The 27,389-nt window shown below is 40.6% G+C and overlaps 4 protein-coding genes across 4 annotated transcripts; 1 reads left to right on the top strand and 3 right to left on the bottom strand.

The window, feature by feature from the left end:
- Positions 1-11,943: 11,943 nt before the first annotated feature.
- MYCTH_2066447 (uncharacterized protein) lies at positions 11,944-13,329 on the bottom strand (the record flags this gene model as incomplete). Its single annotated transcript, XM_003665369.1, has 1 exon — positions 11,944-13,329. A coding segment is annotated over one exon (1,386 nt), but the record flags the coding sequence as incomplete, so codon positions are not given.
- A 7,784-nt stretch (positions 13,330-21,113) lies between these two features.
- MYCTH_2309088 (uncharacterized protein) lies at positions 21,114-23,296 on the bottom strand. Its single transcript, XM_003665368.1, has 2 exons — positions 22,907-23,296; positions 21,114-22,726 (listed from the first exon to the last, which is right to left on the bottom strand). Exons 1-2 carry the CDS (start codon positions 23,180-23,182, stop codon positions 21,194-21,196), a joined length of 1,809 nt encoding a protein of 602 aa, XP_003665416.1. The 5' UTR covers positions 23,183-23,296; the 3' UTR covers positions 21,114-21,193.
- Positions 23,297-23,703: 407 nt separating this feature from the next.
- MYCTH_2309086 (uncharacterized protein) lies at positions 23,704-24,673 on the top strand. Its single transcript, XM_003665367.1, has 2 exons — positions 23,704-23,930; positions 23,999-24,673. The coding sequence occupies exons 1-2, from the start codon at positions 23,875-23,877 to the stop codon at positions 24,633-24,635; spliced, it is 693 nt and encodes a 230-aa protein (XP_003665415.1). The 5' UTR covers positions 23,704-23,874; the 3' UTR covers positions 24,636-24,673.
- A 1-nt stretch (position 24,674) lies between these two features.
- On the bottom strand, positions 24,675-27,184 carry MYCTH_2309084 (uncharacterized protein). The gene is made up of 2 exons (XM_003665366.1): positions 26,824-27,184; positions 24,675-26,744 (listed from the first exon to the last, which is right to left on the bottom strand). Exons 1-2 carry the CDS (start codon positions 26,887-26,889, stop codon positions 24,930-24,932), a joined length of 1,881 nt encoding a protein of 626 aa, XP_003665414.1. The 5' UTR covers positions 26,890-27,184; the 3' UTR covers positions 24,675-24,929.
- Between the last annotated feature and the right edge of the window lie 205 nt (positions 27,185-27,389).

The raw sequence follows: 27,389 nt of genomic DNA, 5'->3' as shown, positions 1-27,389 counted from the left end.
AATATAGGAAATTGCTATAATCTTCAGACGACGGTAGTAAGACAAGCAATTATAGATAATAACATAGTAGAAATAACACGAAATGCTCGTACTAGTAGATAGTAAAGTAGAGATAAACCTGATTTCGCCGACACTTGTAAATTAGCTACAGATACCCTAGAGAATAAAGTAGAAGTATAGCATAGTCAAAGGGCTATTTCCGACGTAATAGGTATATAAGGAGACTAAACCGATTAATATTACTATAGTAGGGAAGACTATAGTAGTTATATTTAGTATTATAGATATAGGTAACCATAAAGATATAATATTAAGGTTACTATAGTATAAAGACTATGACCTAGATATTAGCTAGAAGAATAATAGCTACCTATAACCCTAAATAGAGTTATATTTGACTAGCAAGATAGGGAGTACACAAGGATCACAAGCAGACGATACTTAAGGAAAGGCATATCCTACAGATCTACTATAAGAGATAGATAGTAGCAGGCAGACTACTATAGACTTTAGAAGAGGTAATACAACGATATTAATATTATAATAGGAGGAACGAGCTAAACCGCCAATAGCTATTCTCTCTATTAATAAATATAGAGTACTATAATAGGAGTAGTAGGTTAAGACAGGAGAAATCGCTAGCATCGCTATAGATAGAACCAAGTTCGTATACTATTAGAAAACCGAAAGATAAGACAAGACTAGGGAAGTACCAAAGGAATATAAAGGACACCTAGCATTCGAACCGAAACATCTAGAAGGACTACTAGAATACGGCCTATAGGATTATAAGATTAAGCTTAAGGAAGGAGTATAACTAAAGTTCTTTAAGATTTACTATATAAGCTAGATATAGAATAAAGAACTTAAGTAATATTTAGAGGAAAACCTTTAAAGAGGATATATCTACCTATCGACATCGCTAGTAGGCTATCTAATCCTATTTATACCTAAGAAAGATAGAAAGCTATAGTTATACGTTGACTATTAGTAACTTAATAGATTGTAAAAAACTAATACCTGTTACCATTAATCTTACGGCTCTGAGATTAGTTAGCAGGAGCCTAATATTTCACGTATCTTGACTTACTATCGGCCTATAACTATATATAGATCAAAGAAGGCGACAAGTAGAAAACGGCCTTTAGGACACCCTATAGCTACTACAAGTACCTCGTTATACTATTCAGACTTACAAACGCGCTAATAACGTTCTAAGCCCTAATTAATCAAGCTATCCGACCCTTTCTTAACAAATTTACAGTATATTATCTTAATGATATACTCATCTTCTCTAAGATAATAGACGAACACTAGAAGTATATAAAAGTAGTACTAGACGCGCTATATATATATAAGCTATTAGTTAACAAGGAAAAGAGCAAATTCTATATTAGGAAGATAATCTTTTTAGGATACGAAATATCCCTAGGATAAATCTAGATAGAACCTTTAAAGGTTAAAGCTATCAAGAATTAGCCCCGACTAACGTCAGTCACAGAAGTACGAAGTTTCATTAGATTTACGAACTTCTACCAAATATTTATTAAGAACTTTAGAGCAATTATATAACCTTTATATAAACTTACTAAGAAGAATACTAAATTCTAATAGGAAGAGCAATATAAGCAAGCATTTATACAAATCTACGACACCATTACCGAAGATCTAGTACTAATACTACTAGACCCTAAGAAGCCATTCGAGGTAGAAACGGACGCTTTAGACTATACTATCGGAAGACAATTAGGATAACGAGACAGACAAAGAAAGCTACATCCTATAGCCTTCTTTTTGAAAAAGCTCGATAGACTATATCTCAATTATCCGATCTACGACAAGGAACTACTTATAATTGTCAAAGCTTTCAAGGAATAGCAACTATACCTCAGCGGTACGATTAAATCGGTACAAGTATATATAGATTATAAGAATTTATAATACTTTATAACGACAAAGGAGCTTAACAGACGACAAATACAATAGGCAGAATTCCTCATAGAATTCAACTTTGAGATCCACTATAAGAAGGGCAAAGAGAACGTACAAGCAGACATCTTAAGCCAACAAACAGATCATATAAAAGGATAAATAGAAATAATACTACCGTTATTCAAGAAATAAACAGACAGAACACTACATTATAAAACGTAGACACCTATAAAAGATAATCTACTTAACTTGTTCCTAGAATATTATATAATCTTTCGAGAAGAAAGGATTAACGAGACATAGTATCAAGCAATACCTAGACTACTAGTACCTAACAAAGTAAAAGAAAGAGATAGGAAACTTTAATACCGAGGCAAAGCGTATATCTACGACAAAGATCAATAGCTATAGATGATTCGAGAACTCTACAAGTCGAAACTCGGAGGATATAAAGGAGTTATAAAGACTATTGCACAAGTCAAGAAATACTACGACTTTCTATAGTTAATAGTATAAATTAAGGAAGTTATATAGAACTACGACATTTGTAATTAAAGCAAAACGGTATAATATAAGCTATATAGGCTACTTTAGCTATTATTAATAGCTAACAAACTATAGAGCTTAGTTATAATAGACTTCATTATAAAGCTGCCAAAATCTAAGGACACGGCCATAGGAGTAATCTATAATAGCATCCTTACTATAGTAGATTACCTAACTAAATAGATATACTTCTTTCCCTATAAAGAATCCTAGATAGCTAAACAGCTAGCAGATATAATCTATTAGCAAGTTATATTAGTATATACTTAGCTACAAGAATAGATTACCAATAGAGACACTAAGTTCGTATTAAAGTTCTAGCAAGCATTAATATAACGATTAGGCATTAATAACAAGCTATTAATAACATATTACCTATAGACTAACAGACAAATAGAGCGACTAAACTAAGTTATCAAGTAATATCTCCATTCTTATATTAACTACTAGCAAGACGATTAGGTTATACTATTACTAATAGTATAACTCGCTTACAATACGACGCCAACGGAAATAACCAAAGTTATACCATTCTTCGCAAACTATAGATATAAAGCAGACCTTAGGTAAAGACTAGAGATTATAATACCAAGAGCAGTAGTTAAAGTAGAACAAATATATATACTACATAAGAAACTTAAAAAGGAACTCGAGTTTATCAGGACCAGAATAAAAAATTACTACGACAAACATAGGCTTAAGGAACCTCGCCTAGAGAGGGGAGACAAAGTCTACCTAATCACACAAAACTTATAAACCAAACGACTAAATATAAAGCTAGACTTTAAGAAGGTCGGACCCTTTATTATCGAAGAACGAATTTCGACATCTAACTATCGACTATCGTTACCGTTATCTATATAACTATAGATAAATGTTTTTTATATTTCACTTCTCGAACTAGTACCAAAAAACGCTAAAATTGCTATATACATCAAAGCAAAGGATAAAAAGGAAGAATAGGACATCGAAGAAATTCTAGATTTATGTATTATTAATAGAGAACTATAGTACCTAGTTAAATAGCTTAATTTTAGACTAGAAGATAACTTATAAGAACCTATTAAGAACCTAAATTACCCTAAGAAACTAGAGTAGTTCTACTAATAGAATCCTAATTAGCTATAAGAACTAGCTCTAAAGCCTATTCCCCGATAGAAAAAGAGGGGAACCCGCTAGAATTAGGATTAGAATCTAACCTAATCGACTCCTAATCAAGCACGTCAAAAGTACCTAATACCTAAGCCTAACCCGTGAGGGTCTACGTCTCCGACATCGGTAGAGGAGTATCTAGTTCTTCCTCCTCTTCTAGACAAGCTATACTATAACGAAAAACTTCGGTACTACGATCGTATAGAGATTGCTATAAATAATACAATTAACTTAAACGGCTTAGCGTCTAAGCAAGTAATGCCTCGGTCTTAATAATCTCCCTTAAAACCTTCTCCTACTCTAACAAATTTAAAAGGACTAAGATAGTTAGTAACCTAAGACTATAAAGGAAAATAACAAAGAACCTATAGGCATCTGTAATATTCGAACCACTACACTTCTTACCTATATAAATATAGTTTTAACACTTATTTAAACCCTCTATCATTATATAACACTTTTATAGCTTTATATTCTAATAACGCTTATAAGGTATAGCGACCTTATAACCCTCTTACTTAATCTTAATAGCAATAGTATATCGTTCACGTTTAAGATCGCGACAATTCCTAGGAATACAATTAGCTATAGCAAAAAGAAACTAGCAAAAGAAGGACGTCACCTACTAGGGAAAAGGGGGTATTAGTAATATTTAAAACAAGTCATAAGAAGCTTTTAGGTCAAAAGCCCTAAAGAGAGGGTATTATATTACAAGCTAACTATATACCACAACCTAGTAAGGTATAGCAGGCTAAATAAGCCACTAATTAAGAAGGGCACAAAGCAAGGCTAACATAGGATCGCTAAGGAGCGCGGGCTACTACGGGCAAACAATTGCCAAAAGGGAAAGATAGCAGAGGATAGCTAGCTACCAAAGGCAATCTAAGGACAGGATAGAAAAGGACTATAAGCGATCGACAGAAGTATATATACATATAAATAGTCACTCGTTATAGTAGACTCTAGGAGTTTACCAGTGATAGCAACCTATAATCACAGTACTTATACCAAGTATTGCTAATTACTATAAGAGACAACTCTAGTGTTGTTATAAACCCTTTGGCTTTACCGAATCCCTTAGACGACCTGCCTGTTTGTCCCGCTTAATCTACCTTTGTCTAAACCCTTTTAGAAGCAGTCTGAGCTAGGTTCGTCATATACTACCCCTTGACCTCTACCTTAATAAGAGGTTAGCCGACTTTAAAGCTAAACTTAACTAGCTACTCCTATAGACTAGGATAGGCTTAGAGGCTCCTTAGGTCCTTATAAGGGCTCTTATCTAATAGGCCTATAATAGGCTAAGTTAGAGGTTCTAGAAGAGAAGGGCTAGGGTAAAAGGCTAGGAGCTAAAGCCTATAGCCCTAGAGGTAGTAAGGTTAATGGTCTAGTAATAGGTTTAGGAGGGCTATAGATAGGGTTAACCCCCCCTATAGACCCTATAAAGAAGGCTATAGGCTATAGAACTAACTATAGTAGCTAGCTAGAGCAACTATTAGAAGGCTGACTAAGCTAGTAGGAGGATATAGTATATATTAGATAAGGACCCCCTATACCTAGTTTTTATAGGGAAAGGCTTATAAAGGTACTAGGGCCTAATAAAGGCCTAGAGCTCCTTATTAATATAGGCCTATATAGGGGCTATCGGCCTCTATCACTTCCTATTTAGGGTTTAAGTCCTAGGGGTTAGTACCCCTTACTATGCCTATAGCTAGGGGAGGGAGACTATTAAATACCTAGTTATTTAGTACCTAAACCTACTAAAAAGCCGAACGTAGGACTCCTAGGAAATACGGTTATAAAGGGACCTAGACCTCGTTTCACAGGGTATAGGGGCCTATAACCATCGTTTAGTAAGGAGGGTTCTATAGTGGCTAATAGACCTAAGGAGGCTTCCGGAATACCGCCTTATAAGGAGGCTAGACCAGGGGGTAAGGCCTCTATAGGGCTATTCTAGCTACTTCTTTTTTTCCTTTATAGTATATTAGTATTCTAGATTAGGCGTTAAAGCCGGGATAGAGGTTTTTATCTAGCCTATTAGGTATAGTTTCCTTTATATATAACTAAAGAGGCTCTAGTATATTTATTAGTATAGTAGTATAGGATTAATAATAATAATAATAATAAATATAGGTAGATTTACCCTAATATTATTCCCCCTTAGGTTATCCAGACTATTCCCTATATAATATAGTAATTAAAGAGTATCTCTATCTTAAAGCTATTAATATTAAAGGTTATTAATCTTCTAAAGTAGAGGGTTTAATATAGGATTATTAAGCCTAGCTATAGGAGCTACTATAATAACTAGTTTTTAATTCTTAAAAAGAATAATAGTCTCTAGCTAATTAATAATACCTAGAAAGCTAATACTATAACTATATAAGATATATTTATACTACTAGCTATAGAGGAATTTAGTAAGGACTTTAGGGATTATAAAGTTATCTCCCTCTTAGACCTCTTTTCTAGATATAACTGAGTTAGCTTTAATAAATAGAGCCAGGATCTTATTACCTTTTAAATGCCTATTAGCCTTTTCCAGATATATACCCTCCCTATAGGTAGAATAAACTCTATTGCCTAGTTCTAATAAGTAATGACCTAGATCTTTTAGAACCTGATTCTAGATATCTACCGTGTTTATCTAGATAATATCTATATAAAGGGGCTATAGTCTAACTATAATAGGGAAAAAGTTATCCTTAGGTTATAAAAGTTTATAGTTAAATATCTCTAAAACGTTAATATAGTTCTCTTAAACGCTAAACTTACTAGAGTTACTATTATAGCTAGGAAATCCTAATAGTGCTAACTATAAGTAGTATTACTTAGCTACCTTTATATACCTAAAGGGCGATTACCTAATAATATTAAAGTTATAAAAATCCTTAAGTAAATTGCTTATTTAGATTTAAAGGATATTTATACTTTCTTAGGGATTGTTAGCCACTACTAAATCTAAATAAAGCACTTTACTATCATTACTTAGCTATTATATAACCTAATAAAGAAGAATACCTATTAGGAATAGGGCCCTACTTAATAGTAGGCTATAAAGGAACTTTAAACCTAAATAACCACTACCCTAGTCTTTATACTACTTATTTTTAATAACCCTAGGTATAGTTAGATATATATACCTAATGACTAATATAAGTCTTTTTAGTTAGGGAGGAGTTATTAAATAAGTCGGCCCTAATGAGAAGAGATACCTATACTAATTTAAGAGTAGGATATAGTCTAAGGCAGAGAAATAGTATAACCTTACTAAACGAGAGCTCTATAGACTACTTTTCCTATTAAAGTATTTCTAATAGTACCTCTTTAGTATACTTTATCATAGAAATAGATACTCTTATCCTAGTTTACTAGTTAAATAGTATAGCTAATGATATACCTAGAGCCTTAATAATATAGTATTATTATTATTATTATTAGTCCTATACCATTATACTAATAAGCATGCTAGAGCCTCTCTAGTTATATATAAAGGAAACCGTGCCTAATAGGCCGGATAAAAACCTCTGTCCCGCCTCTAACGCCTAATCCAGGGTACTAATACACTATAAAGAAAAGGAGAAGTGGCTAGAATAGCCCTATAAAGGCCTTCCCTCCCGGTCTAGCCTCCTTACGAGGCAATATTCCGGGAGCCTCCCTAGGTCTATTAGCCACTATAGAACCCTCCTTGCCAAACGATAGTTACAGGTCCCTATACCCCGTAGAACAAGGTCTAGGTCCCTTTACGACCGTATTTCTCAGAGTTCCTACGTTCGGCTTCTTAGTAGGTTCGGGCACTATACGACTAGGTACTCTATAGTTTCCCTCCCCTAGCTATAGGCATAGTAGGGGGTACTGACCCCTGGGACTTAAACCCTAAAAAGGAAGTTACAGAGGCTAATAGCCCCTATATAGGCCTATACTAATAGGGAGCTCTAGGCCTTTATTAGGCCCTAGTGCCTTTATAGGCCTTCCCCTTAAAAACTAGGTGTAGAGGGTCCTTATCTAATACGTGCTATATCCTCCTACCGGCTTGGTCGGCCTTCTAACGGTTGCTCTAGCTAGCTAATACGGCTAGTTCCGTAGCCTGTAGCCTTCTTTATAGGGTCTATAGGGGGGGTTAACCCCCTCTACAGCCCTCCTAAACCTACTGCCGGACCGTTAACCTTGCTACCTCTAGGGCTATAGGCTTCAGCTCCTAGCCCCTTGCCCTAGCCCTTCTCTTCTGGAACCTCTAGCTTAGCCTATTATAGGCCTATTAGATAAGAGCCCTTATAGGGACCTAGGAGGCCCCTAGACCTGCCCTAGTCTATAAGAGTAGTTAGTTAAGTTTGGCTTTAAAGTCGGCTAGCCTCTTGTTAAGATAAAGGTCGAGGGGTAGTACCTAGGCTTCTATTTCGAGGCATTAGATAGGGGTAGCCTTATAGGCCCTAGTAACTACTTAAAGGGCCTTATATTAGGCCTTTAATAGTTCCCTAATAGGGCCTTTTAGCTTACCCCCTGGCTTAGTAGGCTTATAGAAGTTCGAGGCTCTATAGGCTAAGGCACTATAGATATACTTAGTATAGACCTTATAGGCCTATAGGAGGCTAGGGCCCTAGGTCTTTATAGTAAGCCTAGTTAGGGCAAACTCCTAGGTTTCTAACTTCTTAGCTACCTTTATATAGTAAGGGCCCTATTATAGCCTTTAGTCTAGCTAGACCCTAAGGAATCTAGCCGACTATAATAAGGCTATAGTAATGGACCCCCCCCCGGCCCTTGGAGCTCTAGTAGTTATAACTACTATTTCTAACCCCTATTAAAGTAGATAAGCTCGTACTTTTCTAGGGCAAAAGCTATACCCTAGGTCCTAGCCTACTAAAGGTAGGCCTTCTAGGCCCTCTATAGCTAGCTATTATAGGCCTCCTTAGCCCTCCTAAAGGCTAGGAGGTTAGTATCGTTAGTAAAGCCTATTAGACTAACTATAGGGCTAGCCTAGTAAATAACCTAGTAAAGGGAGGCTATATAGAAGATAAATAGTATAGGAGAGAAGGGTAACCCCTATAGGACCTTAACCCTTACTACTATATCCTTTATTTCCTAACTATCAAAGTAAAGGATAGCTACCCTATCTTATAGCTACTCCCTAACCTAGACTACTACCTACTTTGGGAAGCCCTAGCTCTGTAAAGTGGCTAATAGCTAGGTATAGTTAATAGTGTCAAAAGCCCCTAAGATGTCAAGCTATAGGAGGGAGGTAGCTGCCTTATACCTCTAAGCCTCCTAGACCTAAGCTATAATAAGCCGAATAGCTAGTTCTATAGACCTATATTCCTAGTTACCTATTTATTTAGCCAGGAGAAGCCTATAGGCCTCTATAATAGCCGTTACCTTCTAAGCGACTATAGCCTTTAATACCTTGCCTACTATTAGTAGGAGCGCTATAGGCCTATAGCTACCTAGGGTAAAGTAGGCTTATAGGGGTTTGCCAGGCTTATAGAGGACTACTATTTTAGCCCTTTTAAACCAGGCCGGAAAACAGCCAAGCCGTAGGCTCTCTAAGGCTAGTTTTGCTAATATCTGGTAGAGCGGCTACCTATAGGCCTTTAATAGACCTATAGGGAAGAGGTCCTCCCCTAGGGCTTTCTATAGGGCCGCCCTAGCTAGTACTACCTTAACTTTACCTACTATAACCTTTTAGCTTATTTCGAACTTTGGCTCTTAGTAATCGTTTAGATCTAGGTCGTCAATATCTAATAGGTCTACTTCTAGGTTTAGAAAGAACTTATCGGCTAGTGCTCTAGCCTTCTATTAGTAGGTTATAAGCCTTCCTTCGAAGGCCGGGAGCTTTAGAAGGTTAACTAGTAGGTAGCTTTATAGCCTTACCTACTACTCTAGTCTCTATAATAAGTCCGGCTAGTTAGTTACCTCCTATAACGTAGCCCTCTAGCTCTTAGTCTTTGTAGCTATAATAGTCTTAGCCTAGTCTTATAGGGCCTGCCGAAGTGCTTCCTATATATAGGGGTTTAGGGTGCCCCTATAGGCCCTCTCTACCTCCTTAGCCCTCTTCCAGGCCTCTCGAACCTCCTTTGTCTACTACTAAGCTCGTTTACCACCTATACTAGCCTTCTTTGCCGGGGCTAAGACTATAGCTATCTCTTCGAGGGCCTCTATAAGCCTGTCAAAGGCCTATAGAAGCTCCTCTAGGCCCCGGAAGATAGGCCCGGCCAGGGCCGATACCTACCTACTAAGCTAGAGTAGGAGGTAGGCCGCCTTAGCCTATACGACCTCCTTATCTAGGCTCTTCTAGTCCTACCCTTTACTAGCTAGTACGGGCCTATTAGTCCCCTAGAGGGAAATATTTAGGGCCTATAGGTAGTAGTTAGATTTCCTATATTTTATAATATCTCTATAGGTCGCTTCTAGCCTAGTCAAGGCCTAGAATAGGTCTATTATAGAAGGCCGGCTACGTTAGTCCCCCTAGGGGGCCCTAGTGACCTAGCTATAGGGTATATATAGATTAAGGTCCTACTAGTATATAAGGCTAAGGAGGTCCCTAGCCCCTAGGCTAAGCCTATTAAATAGGTCTTAGACTAGGTAGTAAAGGTTAAAGTTACCTATAAGAACTTAGGGGTAAGATAGCTAGGGTAAGGTTAATAGGTCTTATAAAAAGGCCTACTTCCTTTTATTATTATAGATTAACTAAAGTTTAAACCCCCTCTCCCCTAAGGCTAGAAAGGTTACCCTATATTAGTTTTTCTCTATTAAATAGTCTTATTAGTTAACTAAGAATTACTTAACTATTAGAATAGCTACTTTATCCTTAGGCTTATAAACTAAACTTCTTCTTCTTCTTCTTCTTCTTTTTTTTTTTTACGTTGTTTTCTTGAACACATATTCTTTTACCCTCGCTTAAGTCAAAGTTCTAGATTTCAGGAGAATCAACACAGTTCATTTCTACCCACGTTTGATTCAGATTTGACAATGTCTCGAGGCAGAGGGATAATCGGTGTGACAGAGGTCGAAGCAAGTGTCCCAGGATGCTTGATTGGCTCTGACCCCGCCGTGGCGCCTGGCCGTCACTGACGAGGCCAGCTTTCGCGTGGCCTGTCGTTGATGAGTGAGCTCGTGGGATTTCCTGTGGGGCTTACGAAAAACCACACGGCGATGGGTCGAACCAGCCCGGGTCCAGAGAAGGTACATACAAATTCGGGTATACACAATACCGGTATGCAACGCTTCACACACCCGCACACACTGCCTCTGTACAGAGCGTGTATGTACATACATACATATACCATCTCGCTACCGGGGAGGCGGTAAGCATCCACAAACGCACCGTGTGTAGGGGAGGGGGTTGGGGCCTGAGAGAGATGGGCGGACATCACGCTCGCTAGGCGGGGCGGTGTGCTTCGGATGTGCTGGGATCATGAGCGAGATGAGATCGAGTACGACGCCGGATGGGAGGGGTGGCACGGGTCCCTCCCAAGTTTTTACTCTCGTCGATGGGTTCCGGCCCCTCCCCGCCCCTCCCTTCCCTTCCCTCCTCCTCCTTCACCCCTCTTCCCTCCCAGCGTTAGTCAGAGGGAGGGACGACGAGAGAAAAATATACGCGTATATAGATCGCATGCGATGCATATGTCGTGTACCTATTAGCCCTTTTCACTGAGACCTTTGCAAGGCGAACAGAGGCGGTTTCACAGTCTGACGTACTCCGGCGGCTCGACTCGTTGTTGCCGGGCCCGAGAAGTTGGTTAAGGTTCCATTGATACAGGACGCTCTACCACCTTTCAGACATCACTCTTCCAGTGGCTACGTTGCTCGTTATTGTGTGCTGCGTAGTGTATGTACTGTATGTAGGTATGTACCCAATACCAGGGGTCCTACACTAATGACTTAGGCTGCTGATGGTCAAGAGGTATGTATGTGTGTACTTGTTCATAATAAGCGTTGGAGGGAGCGGAACTGAAAAGAAGAGGAAGAGGGAAAAAAACTAGTCGGTCTCTTCTCTCTCGCGCTCGACCCACTCGTAGATCTCTGATCCCCTTCTCGTTGTCCGATGAGCACCGTAGTGTACATTCATTGATTGGACGGCTTACGTGGAGAGTCCGCAAGTGTGGTAACGTTAACCACAATAGACGACTTGTGAGAATAATGAGGCTTTGCGCAGTCGTCTTTGGAGGCTCCCTTTCCTTGGCGTGTTGCATTATGCCAAGACATTGCTCTCGTTCGGCGGATGGATCAGCGCAGGACCCCGTCAAGCACGCCACCCCCACTCCCAACACTCCAGCGTTGAAGCTTTCTACGAGTACATGCTGCAGATGAGAAACGACCCATTCAAAGCCAAGCGATATGCTTCCTGACCAGAAGCCGAAGCAGGCCGCACAATACCGCGAATCTCTTGCGGATCCCGCTGACCAACGGGGTTTTCGGGTTTTCGAGGTTGCGTCGGCTGCCAGAAAGCTGCCAGAACCGACTATGACCGACTTTGGCGGCCCAGTTGCCCAGGCCGGTGGCGAGGCACTCGCGGCAGGCGGCGCGCGCGGGGCTGTCCCGCGTGGCCTTTTGCGGCAGCTGGTGCAGCTGCTCCTCGGCGACGTCGACGGCCTCGCGCGTCCAGCCGAGGCCCTCCTCGCGGCTGCCGGGGGAGGAGGCGTACAAGATCTCGCCGATGTGCAGGCTCAGGGCGGCTTCCTGGCAGAGGTCGAGGGCGTCGCGGGTGGGCGGGGCGGTGCCGTCTGGCGGGGGTGGGGGGTAAGGGGGCGGCGCGAGGAATGCCGTGAGGGTGGACCAGATGCCTGCTGATCGGGCCCCGGCGGGCTTGTTGCCGTTGCCGTTGCCGTTGTTGTTGTTGTTGTTGTTATTGTTGCTGTTCAGGGCAGCGGTTATGGAGTTCGAGGAGGACGAGGAGTGGGCCGTGGGCGGCGGGAGGCTGCGGCGGGCTTTGAGGATGGAGACGAGGATGGGCAGGGCGGAGTCGAGGGCACCCTGGCGGGCGCGGAAGGTGGCGTAGGCTGTGAGAGCGTTGAGGAGGTTCTCGGAAGGGAGACCGGCGGCTTCGCTGAGGGTCCAGGTCTTCTTGTCGAGGGGCTCGGCGGGCAGGCCTGGCCGCTCGGAGGCCGCGAGGTTCACGGCATCCTCGAGGATGACGCTGGCCGGGCCGTTGATGCCTTTGTACTCCAGCCAGGAACCGTAAGCCAGGCCGGCCTCGATCTTTTGACGATTTGTGAACCCGGGGGTGGACAGGATGCGCAGGTAGATGGCATCAGGGGACTCGAACCGCAGCTCGCAGTCCTCCTCGCGCGGCGCGCCCTTGAAGCCCGGCGGGAGTGGCTTGGGGAAGGGATTTGACGGCCCGATCATGGTTCCCGGAGGAAAGACAATATTCCTGGACTTATCGAGCACCCAACCGTCCATGTGCTCAGCTGCCTTGGCATATCCCATCATGGCCTCGTAGTATCCTCTCCTCCACTCCTCCGACTTTGCCGTCACATCCTTGGTCCCGGGGGGGTACTCGTGCGGAGCATCCTTTACGCCCTGCCCGTCAATGTTGGGATCCTCAAGCCGCTTGACCGTGGTCTCAAACCACCAGGCAACCTGCTGCCAGTCTGTGATTTTTCCCGGCGAAGGCTCGAACCTCGCGCAGTTGCCGCCACGGAAGTCCATGCGCGTCCGGAAGGTCCACTCGTGGGGCGTGGGATACCTGCGCTCGAGGCGCTCCTGTTTATAAACTAGGTAGTAGTTTAAAGCTTTAAGGTAATATATTAACCTTATAAACTAGTTAATCTATAGCTCCTAGATAGCTAGTAGATTATATTTAGCTTTTTTTAGTAGGACCTTAAAGGCCTATTTATTACCTTAGATATTCTATTAGAAGATCTTAATTTATATTTAAGGTAGCTAGAGTAGAGCCTAAGGGTATAATAGTAGGCTATATAGCTATTACCCCCTTAGCTAATTATAAAGAGGAAGGGGTTCTAAGCTATAGAAAGGAAATATAGATCTATTAGGTATTAAATAAGGTATTCCTAGCTACTTACTAGGCTAGGGTAGGCCTTCTATAGGGGTATTTAACCTTAGTTTAATAGTAATTATTGTTATCTAGCTAGTTATTAAACTTAAAGGCTACCTTCTAGTATAACTACTCTAATAGTTAAAAGGTTTAAGGTCTATATTAGTAGGCCTCCCTAGCCCTTTCCTAGGCCTTGACTTTCTTTAGGTAGCCTTTATATTAGGCTATATAAAGGCCTTTATAGGCTATATACCTATAAGGGAGCTAATTAGAATAAGTAAGGTACTAGGGCTTTCTAGTCTTCCCTTCCTCCCTATAGGCCTTTATATTATAATAGCTATAATAAGCTAATTACTAATAATATTACTAGATATAGCTAAAGCTCTAGTACCTATAATATTACCTTAGCTCTAGGGTATCCTAATAACGCTTATAATCTAATACTTAAATATCTTAGACTATACCCTTATTATAGGCTTTCTAGGCCTCTTTAAGGTCTTATAAGCCTAGGAATACTATAGCCTATATCCTTTATAGGCTCTTTAATAGCTAGAACTTAACCATTTTAATTAATTATAGGCCTATTACTCCCTTAAAGTCTTACTTACTAACCCCCTATAGCTCCTCCTTCTAGACTCCTTTAACTAAGACTATATAGGCCTTATTAACCTCCTTAGCCTACTCTCTAAAGGCTATATAGCTATCTATTGCTTATTAGCTAAATACTAATCCTTACTAGCCTTATCTTTAAAGACTATTATAATATCCCTACTTAGGAGCTTCCTAGCTATAATAGCTCTTTAGTAGCTAGAAGCCTTATTAATTACTTAGATTATCTTAGCTAGGGTATAGGCCTTAAGGTCTTTCTATAGGTTTATATTCTATATTATAACCTCTTATAAGGCTTATAATAGTACTACTTTAGCTAATAGTAGGCCTCCCTAGGGACTTGTTACCCCCTATTATAAACCTATAACTACCTATACCTAGGTAGGGTAGGGGGTAGCCTTAAAGGCTTCTTTAAGCCCCTTTTTGACTTCCTTAGCTATAAGTTCCTATAGGTTTAGAACTAGGCCTATAATAGTAATTATAAGGCCCTATAAGAGCCTATTAATAAGGTCTTATACCTTACCTTATTTAAGGCTTAGTATAAAGTTAACTAGTTAAGTAATAAGACCCCTAAATTCCTTAATACCTAGGGTAAGGGAGGCCTATAGAGGGCTACCCTTTAATTAGTTTAAAGCTATAGGCCTCCCTACTTAGTAGCTTAGTAGTAGGCTTTAAATTAACATTATATTTAGGGGTGTTAGGTAGTCTATATAATGAAAGTTTTGACAGGTATACGAGGTACAGTTAGATTATAGTTAGGTCTGGTTTCTATGCTTATAGTGCCTATTATATAGCTATAACGGCTTGTGCGTGGTTGAAAGTAGTATCGTTAAGTAGCGTCTCTTGAGAGCTTTCTAGCGATGGTAGTTTTGTATATTCTGGTAGGGTATTTGCGAAGATATAGGAGAAGTTTTTTTTTAGAGGATGCTCTTTTTCCCTTATCCTATAAGGCTGTAAGCCATCTATCTATAAAAATAGTACTCCCTATTCGTAAATAGGATACTTTAGGTAATGTTAAGGTGTTTACTATATTTATCTAAATAATAGGAAGGAGTTATATTATATATTATATATCTTTAAGATAGTCTTATTTATAGTAGGATAAGTTATTAGGGTAGAATACTTATAATCTAGGTTAATAATAAAGTTTAGAATTAAAGAGCGATAGTATTTTAGCCTATTAGGCTTATTATTTACTAATTAAATAAGGCTAGGAAAAGTATATAAGGTTTTTATAATTAGTTAGAATCTAAAAGGGAGTAATAATACTATAAAGCTTAGCTAATTAGGCCTTTAAATATAAGATAATTATAAGTAATTCCTTATTATAGATTATATAATTCTATTTAGCTAGGGTTAGCTTTATAAAATAATAGGCTATAGGGCATAAGGCCCTATCTCCTCCTGATTAAGATAGGCACCTTTTTAATATTATCTTAGAGTAATCTATCTTAAGTACTATCTCCTATTTAGGATCCTATTATATTAGAATAGATTCTAATATAAAAGCTATCTTAAGGGCTTTAAAAGGCCTCCTATTCCTCTATCCCTCATTAAAATAAGCTATTCTTATAAGTTAACTATATTAAAGGTATAATTAATTTAGAGAAGTTAGAGATAAAGTCTTAATAGAAGTTTATAAACCCTAGGAAACTCTATACTCCCTAAACCTTCTATAGTACCTCTTACTTATAGATAGCAGCTAGCTTTTTAAGATCTAGGTAGATCTAGGCCCTTACCTTAATAATATAACCAAGTTATTTAACTTCTTTTATAATAAATATATATTTCTTAACATCTAATATAAGTCCTACTTTCTATAATCTTTAGAATATATCTCTTATCTACTTTAAATAATCTGACTTATTACCTATAATATAGATTAAGATAATCTTAAAGTATATTATTATAAAGTCTCTAAATATTAAGCTAAAGATATTATTAATATATTATTAAAATGTTATAAGTATATCTATACGTCTAAAGGAATGGATAGGCTACTTAAAGAGGCTAAATTAGGTCTAAAATATTATTAAATACTTATTACTATTTATAATCTAAATATAGTAAAAGGCTACCTAGATATCTAACTTTATAAATTACTTAGCTCTAACTTAGGAATAGAATATCTCCTTAATAAGTAATAGGGGATACTAGTCTTACTTTATAATCTTAAGTAATATAAAACCTCTATCCCTTATCTACCTTCTTTGTTAAGAAGATAAGGGTAATAGCTAATAAGGAACTAGCTTAGATCTATCGCTTATCTAATAAGTTAATAACTTACTTTTAGATCTCTAATGAATAATCTTATAGTATATTATAGAGAGCCCCCTAAGGGAGCTTAGAGGTCTTTCTATCTTAGCCCTCCTTTAATATAATATAGTAATTAGCTATATTATAATATAGAGGTAGTTAATTAGCTTTCACCTTATTAAAGAGATTAGTAAAATTATAAAGTTTATCTAGTAAGATAATCTCTAGCTCTATACTAGCCTCTAACTAGGTACCTCTACTTTCTATACCCTCTCTATTATAGTAGTATTTTACTTCTAAGATAGTTATTATTTCCTAGATACTAGTAATTAGGAAGATATTAGAAGTCTTCTTCTTCTATATCTTCTATATTATATCTATAAAAATTATACTTATAATTTAGAAGATTCTTATCCTTCTTAGCTATAAGGATATAAATAGTCTTAGTTATATTCTAATCTTAAGGATACCTATATATATATCTAATATAACATTCTAATACTCTATCTATAGAAGGCCTAATATAATATTATATATAGGTCCTAGGACTATATAGAATATAGCCTATCTTATCTAGCTATTAATATCTATTATAATATAAGCTATTTAAGTAATCCTTTAGACTATATATAGCCTAGCTATAATCCTAAGGATATATATAGTAAGTATACTAATTTACCTAATTCTAAGCTTCTAATATATTCTTTTATTAATAATATTATAATAAGAATATCTATTATCTACTTAGGTATTCATAAAGCTAGTAGAGGTAAAGAAGATTGGAATAAGAAAAGGAGGTCCATCTATTCTTTTATTAATCTTTATAAACTCGTCTGTTATATAGTTATAATCTTCTAGCCCCTTTATAAGACTTTGTTTAAGGGCTACTCTTTTCCCTACTCCTTATCTTCTTTATTAGATAGGTTATTATCTTCCTTCTATTCCTTAGCCTCTAAGGTATTAATATTAACTCTTAGCTAGTTCTTCTATATTAGTCTTATAGTAATAGTAAAATTATATTCAATAATAAAGTAGCCGTTTTATCTATATTAGATATATACTCTAGCTACTTATTATATTAAATATACTTTCTAGTTAATCTATTTTACCTCTAGGGTATTACTATTATACCTACCTACCCTATCCTTATTAAGATGCTTCTTCTATAGGTTAATATAAGCTAAGTTAATTGTAGTTCTTAGTATATCTGTTTTTATATCTTTCTCTCTCTATAGTTTACGTACTACCTATAGCTTTTATATCTATTAATGTCTATTACCTAGTTAGATGGTTTTAAGATCTATAGTAATCTTATAGTATTTTTTTCATAATTACTATATAGTTATCTTAGGGGATTCTTTATCTTATTACTATATACTTAAGTTTTAAAGAGAGGAATTATTATAGTTTAATTAGGTATGTCTTATAATTCTAGAAGAGATTACCTACCTTTAATAGCTTAGCCCTAAACCAAATAATATAAGTAGAGAATGGCTTATTATCCCTTTATTATAAGAATCCTAGCTCTAATAGGGCTACTATCTTCTTATAAAGGTTAGAGAAGATGCTTTTAAGATATTAAAGGAACTAGATCAGATCACATCTTACTATTAGGCCTATATATTTATAGTAGGCTATAACTTAGGTCTATACCTAATATATAATGTTTCCCTAGATAAAGATCTACTAATCATAATTAACGCCGATAAAGTCCTTATCTATTATAAGAATATACTCTATTATACTCTTCTAGGCTCTAAAACGTTCCTTTTTACTATTAACGGGTTATCTAGTAAGGAGGCGCTTTCGTTATAGCCACTAGGCTTTAGGGGGTACCCTAGCTAAGTTAGGAGTTAGGATAGGTTAAGTATAGGATACTTAAAGGGTATTAAAACAAGCTCCTATAGTTCTACTAAGCTTAAGGGCTTATATACCTTTAGATCTACTATAACTATATTATTAATAGCTCCCTTAGAGAAGCTACTACTAATAAGAAGGTAGTTAAAATTATTATTATTATTATTATTATTATTATTTATCCTATACCGCTATGCTAATAAGTATGCCAGAGCCTCTCTAGTTATAGTTAAAATATAATATACTAGCCTTATAGCTGCTATAGATAAATATATAATATTTTATTTAACTACCTCAAAGAGGAAAAAGAGAAAGAATATAATAATTATATAGAGGAGTGCCTTTTACCTAATATATATATATATATATAACCTAGGTAAGCCTGGTTAGGTCCTAGGCCGGGCCCTAACCAGGCCCTAACGGCATATTTAATAAACGAGTTATAAACGAATTATAAACGTCCTATAGGCTAATAGTATATATATTAGTAAGGCTAGGTAGGTCTAGTCTGGTACTAGGTAAAGCCTAGTATTGTCTATCCTAGGTAGAGCCTAGTCCTATAATAGGCTAATTTGTCAAGCTAATAAGAGAGGTTATAATAAGTATAACTATTTAATAGATTTAATAGGTTTAGGATATCTAAGCTTAGAAGAGTTCTAAGGCTATTTAAGATATTAGCTAAAACGCTACCTATATTACCATTAAATAGATCAAATAAGATTATAAAGAGGAATATAAAGTCTAGAAAAAGGGCCTAGAAAATAAGATTCCTAGTACTAATTGACGTTACCTTTATATCCTAACCTGTATTAAACTCTTAGAAAAGACTAATAAGAATGATTATCTTCTTCTTAATGATAATAATCTTCTTTAGTACTAAATGAGCGTTAGCTTTTAGTAATTTTTGACTTTGGAGATAAAAAGGAAGTCCTAATTCCCTAGTTAGCTAAGAAGCTATTATTAGAAGTCAAACTCCTATCCCCTAAATATCCTAGGATATAGATTAGTAATATATCTATAATGTTAATTAATAATAGTAATAATAATAGATTTAACTTTATAGATAGTAAAGATAGGTAGGAAAAGGATATTAAGTTGTTATCTCTATCTAGGGTTAAGAAGGAGTCTCTATATATAGCTATCATTAAGAATATTAGGAGGTTTCAAAAACGACGTACCTATAAGTCTATATTAGTAACGCTAGGGATAGAAGATAATAACTATTACTAGGATGCTAATAGAGAAGGTACTACTATAATTAAGAGTGTTAAGAGTGATAGGGATAGGGGGTATAATATAGAGGGAGAGTAAGATAAAGGCAAGTTATATAACTAGTTATTTAACTAGTTATAACTAGGTAGAATTAAATTTTATTATATTTTTAAGCTTTTTAGAGCCTAGTTTATAATTAAACTATTTATAGCCATTTAAGGCTATTGTTACAAGGGTAAGTAAACTTAATAGTACCATTTATAAAGATATAAATATATAAGAAATTTAGTGTTAATATATCTAGCTATATTAGCATGTCTAGTGGTTTTAGCCTTACCTATTAGGAGATAGGTAGTAGTTCTAAACTAATTAGTTAGTACTAACTACTAGGTGTAAGGCTTTCCTCTAATGCCCTTATAATCTTAAAGTCTTATTTCTAAAACCTAAATAGTTCTAGCTTTATTAATCTATATATTAGAGTTTCTATCCCTTTAGATAGATGCTAAACTCCCTTAAACTTGTTATCTTGTTATTCTTATTATCTCTACTAGTAGCATTATTATATTAGAGTAAGAGTAGTTTCCTAGCCTACTATTAAATATACCGATCTCTTAATACTTATATTTACCCTTCTTACTTTCCTAATAGACTTACTATATATACTTCTATATATAATTGGCTTTTCTCCTCTAGTATTATCATTACTATCTATTACTTTTAAAGTCTAATAGCCTAGTTTAGACTTAAAGCTAAGCTCTTCCCTAATTAAGCTCTTAAAAATATATAAGCTAGTACTACCTCTCTATAATATAGCTATATACCTCTAAAACTAAACCTCTGCTTAGTTAGATAGAAAGGAGTAATAGCTTAAAGTATCTAGGGCGTCTAAGTATCTATAGTTATAGCAGATAAATCTATCTACTAAGATAGTAATAATAATAGATATAAAGGTAATAATACTAATGCCCCTCTAGGTAGGTATAAAAGAGTCTACTTATATAGAAAAAGATAGCTAAACTTATAAAAGAAAGAAGAACTATATCTTTATTATATATATATATATATATATATGATAAAGAAGTGTTTATTATTACTTGTTGTTCTATATCTTTGTCTTTATTATTAGTAGTACCTCTAGATGCCTAGGCGCCTTCTATCTATACCTATTAAATATAGTAAAGCTTCTTAGAGCTAGAAAAATAAAACTATACTCTATAGCCCTCTAGTTATATTAAGAGCTTCTAGCCCTAGTCTAATAAGCCTTTATAACCTAGCTAAAGAAGGTAGTCCTAGGTAGATTCTGATAGAAAATCTTAGTTTAAGATACTTAAGGCCTAGAGGCTAGAATTATTAGAGTCTTTACTAGGCCTAGGTATTAATATAGTTAACTAGTTAGCTAGAGGTTAGCCTTAATTATATAACCTATAAATATTTTTATAGTTAAGGATAACTATAGCTATAGTTAAACTTAAGGCTTATACCTATCCTAAGTGGCTATATAATAGTTAAATGATTCTAAGTATATCCTTATTAAAATATCTATAACCTAATCAAGCAGCTTAGTTATAAGAGTATATATATATAAGCTATCAGATGTATTAGTTAAAATGTCTATACCTAGGCTTCTATACTATCTTCTTCTTATGCTCTTAGAAATGTTTTGAACATAGCAGAACTTGTGCAATCCTCCCATGGATAACCAATCTCCTTAAGAAACTGATGTAGCTCGGTGATTTCGTCATCGGGACACAGAATTCCAGTCAAAACCTGGCCAATGTCTCCACCATGGTTCCGGTACTGGAATAGGCTAATGTTATATTTTGGTCGGAGCGTCTGAAGGAATCGCTCCAGAGCACCGGGCCGCTCGGGGAACCGAAACATGTAGAGGCGCTCGTTCGGCACGTTAGATCGACCACCAACCATGTACCGGAGATGGCTCTTCGTCAGCTCATCCCCGGACAAGTCGGCCACGTCCATTGTCCCAGATGCCCGGATGCGATCCATGATCTTTTGTAGTTCGTGTGCCCGTTGGCTCCCCGGCGCCGTGAGAGAGATGCCGAGTAGCACGTTAGCCTCAGTGTCGCCCGCATACCGGTAACTAAATTCGGTTACGGAATGGGGCATAACAGCATTGATCAGCTCTGCAAAAGCACCTGGTTTTTCCGGGATTTTGGCGGCCAAAAGCGCTTCCCTCCCTTCGCCGTACGTAGCACGAGCAGCAACAAAGCCGAGCCGGTCGAAGTTCATGTTTGCGCCAGATGTGATAGCCACGACAGATCTTGTTGGATCGCTGGAGGGGTTCGCGGCGACCCATTTCTTGAGTCCAGCAATGGCCAAGGCACCCGCAGGCTCGACCACGGACCGAGTGTCCTCGAACATGTCTTTGATGGCGGCGCAGGCCTCGTCCGTGGTCACCCGAACCATTTCGTCGACCACCTCCTGACAGATGCGGAATGTCTCCTCGCCGACGGTTTTGACCGCTGCTCCGTCTGCAAAGAGCCCGACGTCCTTGAGAAGCACGCGTTCGCCCTTTGCCAGCGACTGGGTCATGGCGTCCGCGTCGTAAGTCTCCACCCCAATAATCTTGACGTGCGGCGCAATGCGCTTCACATAGACACCAACACCAGCAATGAGGCCGCCGCCGCCGACGCAGCAGAAGATTGCCTGGAGCTTCTGCAGGTTTGTCTGAGAGAGAATCTCCATGCCAATGGTCCCCTGGCCAGCGATGACGTACGGGTCGTCGAATGGCGGGATGTTGATCAGGCCGTCTTGCTTTGCCCGCCGAGCGCACTCCTCCTTGGCTTCGTCAAAGTCCGCGCCATGGAGAACCACATGACCTCCCAATCTTGACACGTTGAGATGTTTGATGCTCGGCGTGCCCTTGGGCATGACAATGGTGGCCGGAATTTTCAACTTTCTTGCGGAGTACGCCACACCCTGTGCATGGTTGCCGGCGCTGCAGCAAATCACACCTCGCCAGGACTCGGCCCGGTCCAGGTGGGCCATCTTGTTATAGGCGCCCCGTAGCTTGAAGCTGAACACGGGCTGCTCATCCTCACGCTTGAGCAGTACCTTACATTCCAGGCGATTGCTTAGGTTGACCGCGTGGACCAGTGGGATCTCGTTGCACACCTCTCTAACCCTGGGGTAGGAAGTGATAATAAGACGCAAGTACTGCAGCCCGTCTCAGCAACCAATCAAATGGTAAACACCTCAAGAACTTCCAAGCACGAGCAATGAGAGAAAGATGGACCCAGAGGGCGCGCTGCCACAAGCAGCGACAGTGGGACGAGGGTGTGTGGTTGAGATGGCCCATCTCGCGGTAAAATCGCGGAACAGGCCTGGGAGACTCACGTCCGGGTTTCCATTCGGCAGAAGAAACTCTTCGGGAACGATGTTCTTCATGTTCATCTTCCTATCCTCGGGAGAGATAGTCGGCTTTGCGCTGTATTCGGTGAGGGAAAGGCTGCTCAGAAACGGTGTTTTGGCGAGTGACCCATCGTCCTCTGAAGAAGGTGTTTGTGTCGTCGGTATTTGGGTAGTCGTGCTCGTGCTGTTGCCACCACTGATTTGAATCTGCTCACCGTCCTTTGGCCCCAATGGGCTCGCGGTCTCCGAGGAAGTCGTCATCCCAGCGACAATTTACCGTGATAAAGTTAAACTGCTGCTGTGCCCTGGGGAAGTCGGAGCTCCGTTCTCGGGCTGCGTACAATCTTATCTTAAAAAAGTGCCCGAATATTTTAGTGGGGCGTGTCCCGAAGTCCGTATCCCCAGCCATGTGGGCCCAGGAGATCGAGTCATTCGTGCACGTAACTGTCCGATCTTCGCAGTATTCGGTACAGAATACTCTCCGTTGATACAATCATCAGCTTGGCCGCTCCCTGGTAGGAATGTGATGAATATTACTGAACCGTGTTCTACCGCATGGTAGCACTTGCTGAGCTCGCAAGCTCCACGCGTCAGGTACATGAGCTTTCGTACTAACACCGCCGATACTTCGAGGTACGTGTACTAGCGCACGTTTATAATAGTACGGATTACGTCCGTACATGTGCCGTGTCAGAGACAGGGAGAATCGACTGGGAGTGGTCTGTATATTACTACTATACGGATTACATCCGTACGTACTGCACGTACTACGTCAGGTCATACATGACTCCACCACTTGGCGCAGTGCCAAGATTCTCCCGTGCGTGCATGAGCGACATGAAGCTTCCACCATACCAGCGCGTTGGCCACGACCACAGCACGGCAACTCAAACACGTTTCCGAATGCCCAAGCCCGCCTATCGGCTTTAAAGTACTCAGATCGACCGCTAAGGATGTCCGACCGACCTCTGTCCGGCAGGCCACTGCCGTCGTCTTTTGACGATAATGAGTAAGCCAGTTGGAATGCCGTTCCTCCTTTGTTTATGGGCGAACAAGAGCTTATATAGGTTTCACCAGGGATTTCTACAATGAATCCGGTTTCCAGAAAATCTTGCGAAAGCTCAAAGAGGAGCCGCTAGTCCCGATTGGCTGCATCCTCACCGTTGCCGCATTCACAAATGCGTACCGCGCGATGCGCCGCGGCGACCATCACGGCGTCCAGAGGATGTTCCGGGCCCGTGTCGCAGCGCAGGGCTTCACTGTGCTAGCCATGGTTGCTGGCGGTATCTACTATGCCGAAGACCGCAACAAACAAAGGGAGTTGTGGAAGTTGAAGCAGCAGCGAGAGGCAGAGGAGAAGCGACAGAAATGGATCAGGGAACTAGAGGCCCGTGACGAGGAGGAGAAGGCTCTCCAGGAGATGATGGACAAAAAACGGAAGCGAGCAGCCGAGCGCGCAGCAAAGAATGAATCGGCAGCCGCGGGGGTGGCATCACAGTCAGCAACTGCATCGGAGCGAGCCAAGCCCGTTGCGGGTGAGGGGACGCAGATGGGGGCAATCGAGCCACCCAGCCAAGCAGCAGACGGCCAGAAGGAATCTAAGAGTGCGCTGCTGGGCTTTCTGGGAAGTTGGTTTGGCGGGTCGAGCAAGGCACCAGAAGACCCCGGGAAGGAGAAAAAGGATCAAAGCCACGGGTCCGAAGGGTCTCGTTGATATAGCCCCCGGCCTTTGCACAAAGGCCTCTCATGTAAGTTCTTACGGTCCGGAGCTTAGGTAATATGTATTTGATACATCAAACATAGGGCGTTCAGTGTCAAAAATGGAACTTGTCCAAACTTCTTCGCCAGTTCATTCCACTCTTGTAGTAAGGCCGTTAAAGGTTCAACTCTGGTTTACCCACTTCGGGGAGGGTGTGTTAGGGCGAGTTCCGCTAGCGAACCGGCCAATCCGCTGGCGGATACACATGTTTAAGCACGAGGCATCCTCCCCCTTGGGTGTCAGGTCTCTCTACGCCATGCTTCCTCCACTTCTGCTGCTTCCAACCAGCCCCGCCATCTCCAACAAGGCACGGTCGGCTTCGATGTCGCCGGTCCCGAGATTCAACCTTCTCCTGGCCTCGGCTTCCCTAACCTCCCATGCCCAACGCTCGGCTTGATGCCTAGCCTCCTCGTCACCACCGCAGCCCCAGACCTCAACGCTTGAGATCTCGAAGCGCTCTTGGAAGTCAAATTTTCGGGCAACACTTGTCCGGAAGGCGCCTCCCTTTGACGTGTAATCGTGTGTAAAGCATCCGAATTCGAGGCTGTCCTCGAGGACTAGGGAGACAGGCCCCAGTGACATAATGTTGGACCGGCGGTAGGTTTGGCTGGGCTGTGGAGGGGGGCAGCCAAACGATATCCCTCCCAATGGGACAGAGGCTGAAGGCTTCCTGAATGATGCGTAATTTTTGTTTACCGTGGATGAGCGGAAGACGTCATGCACCGGTTGGAGCTGAAACAAGATTGTCTCTCCATCGCCAAATGTTTCTTTGTGGGTGTACTTCCAGGGCTGATTCAGGTATACCCCGAAAGTCAACCTGCCCTGCTGGTCCCTGTTGGTGTTGTCTGGCGGGAGTCGATGCGAGGGCAGCGTTGAAAGAAAAACCGAAGCAGGCCCTGAATGCGCATAAAGTGCCTCCTCCGGAAGACGGGTCCCGCTCACGAGCAGGATAGTCGGGGCTCTCCAGTTAAAAACCTTCGATTCAAAGCTTCCCATGCTGAAACCGTCCTCGTCGCCGGAGTATAAGAGGCGGAGCTTGCGGAAGAGCGACGAACCGGGGATAAAGAAGGATATCTGGGAGAGGATGTTGGGCTTCATTATCGACCCATCAGTCTCTAGTAATGGTTGGACGGGCTCTTGGAGCAGGTTGACGGTTTGATGCTGTCCGTCAGAGTGGCGATGGAGGTCCAGATTCTTAGGAAAGAGGAAGTGTTCGAAGAGAGTACCGAGGCCGTCGAACATATACGGCATCAGTGCTGGTATAGTAGCAAGGAAACGCGAGAAATTGACTCCGGGAGCTTGTTCAACGTCGAGAAACACCGAAAGAATGCAGCCTGCCGTCTCTCTGAGATTCTGCAACTCATCGACGGACAACCGGCTCGAATACAGTGATAGGCCTTCTTGAGCGTCGAGCGGCGCGATCAAGAGAAGAAGCATGACGAGCTTGCGAAAGTTGTCCGTTGGAATGAAGGACGTATGGATATGTGTAATCGCCACATCGCCATGCTTGGGGGGCTTGGTGCAATCTAGCAATTCAAATGCCGCGAGGACCAGTTCGTCGTCGTCGAGCCCGAGGTCTTCATCGTTTCCGGTTTCGTCAACAACCGACCCTGACAACGACCGGCCAGTAGAGACTGCGTCCCTATCCTGGCCGGTTCTCACCTGATCGTGCTCCTGCTTCAACCTTACCGGCCTGCTTGAAGTCATCTCGGAAAACTTGCGATCATAGACAGCCAAGCTTCGAAACAATAGCTTTCGCCGGTCCATGCCACTGCTGGCCAGAACCTTCCGGTATCTATCCGTAAGGACAGTGACAACCATGATCAACTGCTCCAGGCCGAGAACAACTGGGGCGTCTTGGAAAAAAGGGAAGGCGCCAAGGTAGGATACCATCTGAAAAAGCACCGGGCCCACGCCAAGGGTATCAGGTATCTCAAGGAATCGAGTCATGGTGGTTTCCTTCAGGTATCGGACACTCTGCTCTTGGTCGGCTAGGCGGTCGAAAGTATTACGGAGGGAGTAGAGCTCGAGGGATGTGAAGCACCTGTGGGCAAATCTGCCGGCCTGCCCACACCACGAGTCAAATCGAGCCCATGGCTGACAGCGGTGGACCAGTAATGCTGGCTGCGATGAGGGGGCTCACTAATTGCTTCACAAGCTCCTCGCGGGAGGGAGAAGCAGCCTTCTCATTGGATAAAGATTGCCCCATTGTAGGACGAAAATTGAATTGCAAGCATTGAGCGAGAAGCGATATGTAATTCGTCGAAATGTGCTTGGGTTGAAACACCTCCCGAGGTTGAGTGGACGGTGGGGTTGGGTAGTTAGCGACAGGACTCGGAGCTGATCGATTGCTGAGAAGTAATATGTCCAGACGAGCAACGGTAGATGGAAGTTAACGCTGAGCATGGCTTCGCTCATGTAAGGAACACAAGAGGTCAGAGGTATGTACATACATGTATGTATGTTTACACTCACTATCTGGATTAACGGGGGGCAAGTGGGGCACGCGGGGTCCCGGCCCCGAGCCGCAGGCCAGGTAAGGTCTTGTTGCGTCAACATTACTCCATTATATACGGGATCCACAGCTAGTTTCCTTGTTAGGAAATGGAACCCCCTCCTCTTCGAAGTTGGCAGCTGCATTAGGGTCCAACTAGAAGCTTGAGCTATGCCTTACGCCGACCTGCACTTCTGCCCAAATACAAAAGACCT

This window comes from Thermothelomyces thermophilus, chromosome 5 (genome assembly GCF_000226095.1).
Source record: "Thermothelomyces thermophilus ATCC 42464 chromosome 5, complete sequence".
NCBI lineage: Eukaryota > Fungi > Ascomycota > Sordariomycetes > Sordariales > Chaetomiaceae > Thermothelomyces > Thermothelomyces thermophilus.
The sequence above is the reverse complement of the archived record's forward strand: the minus strand, read 5'-3'. Positions and strand labels throughout refer to the sequence as shown.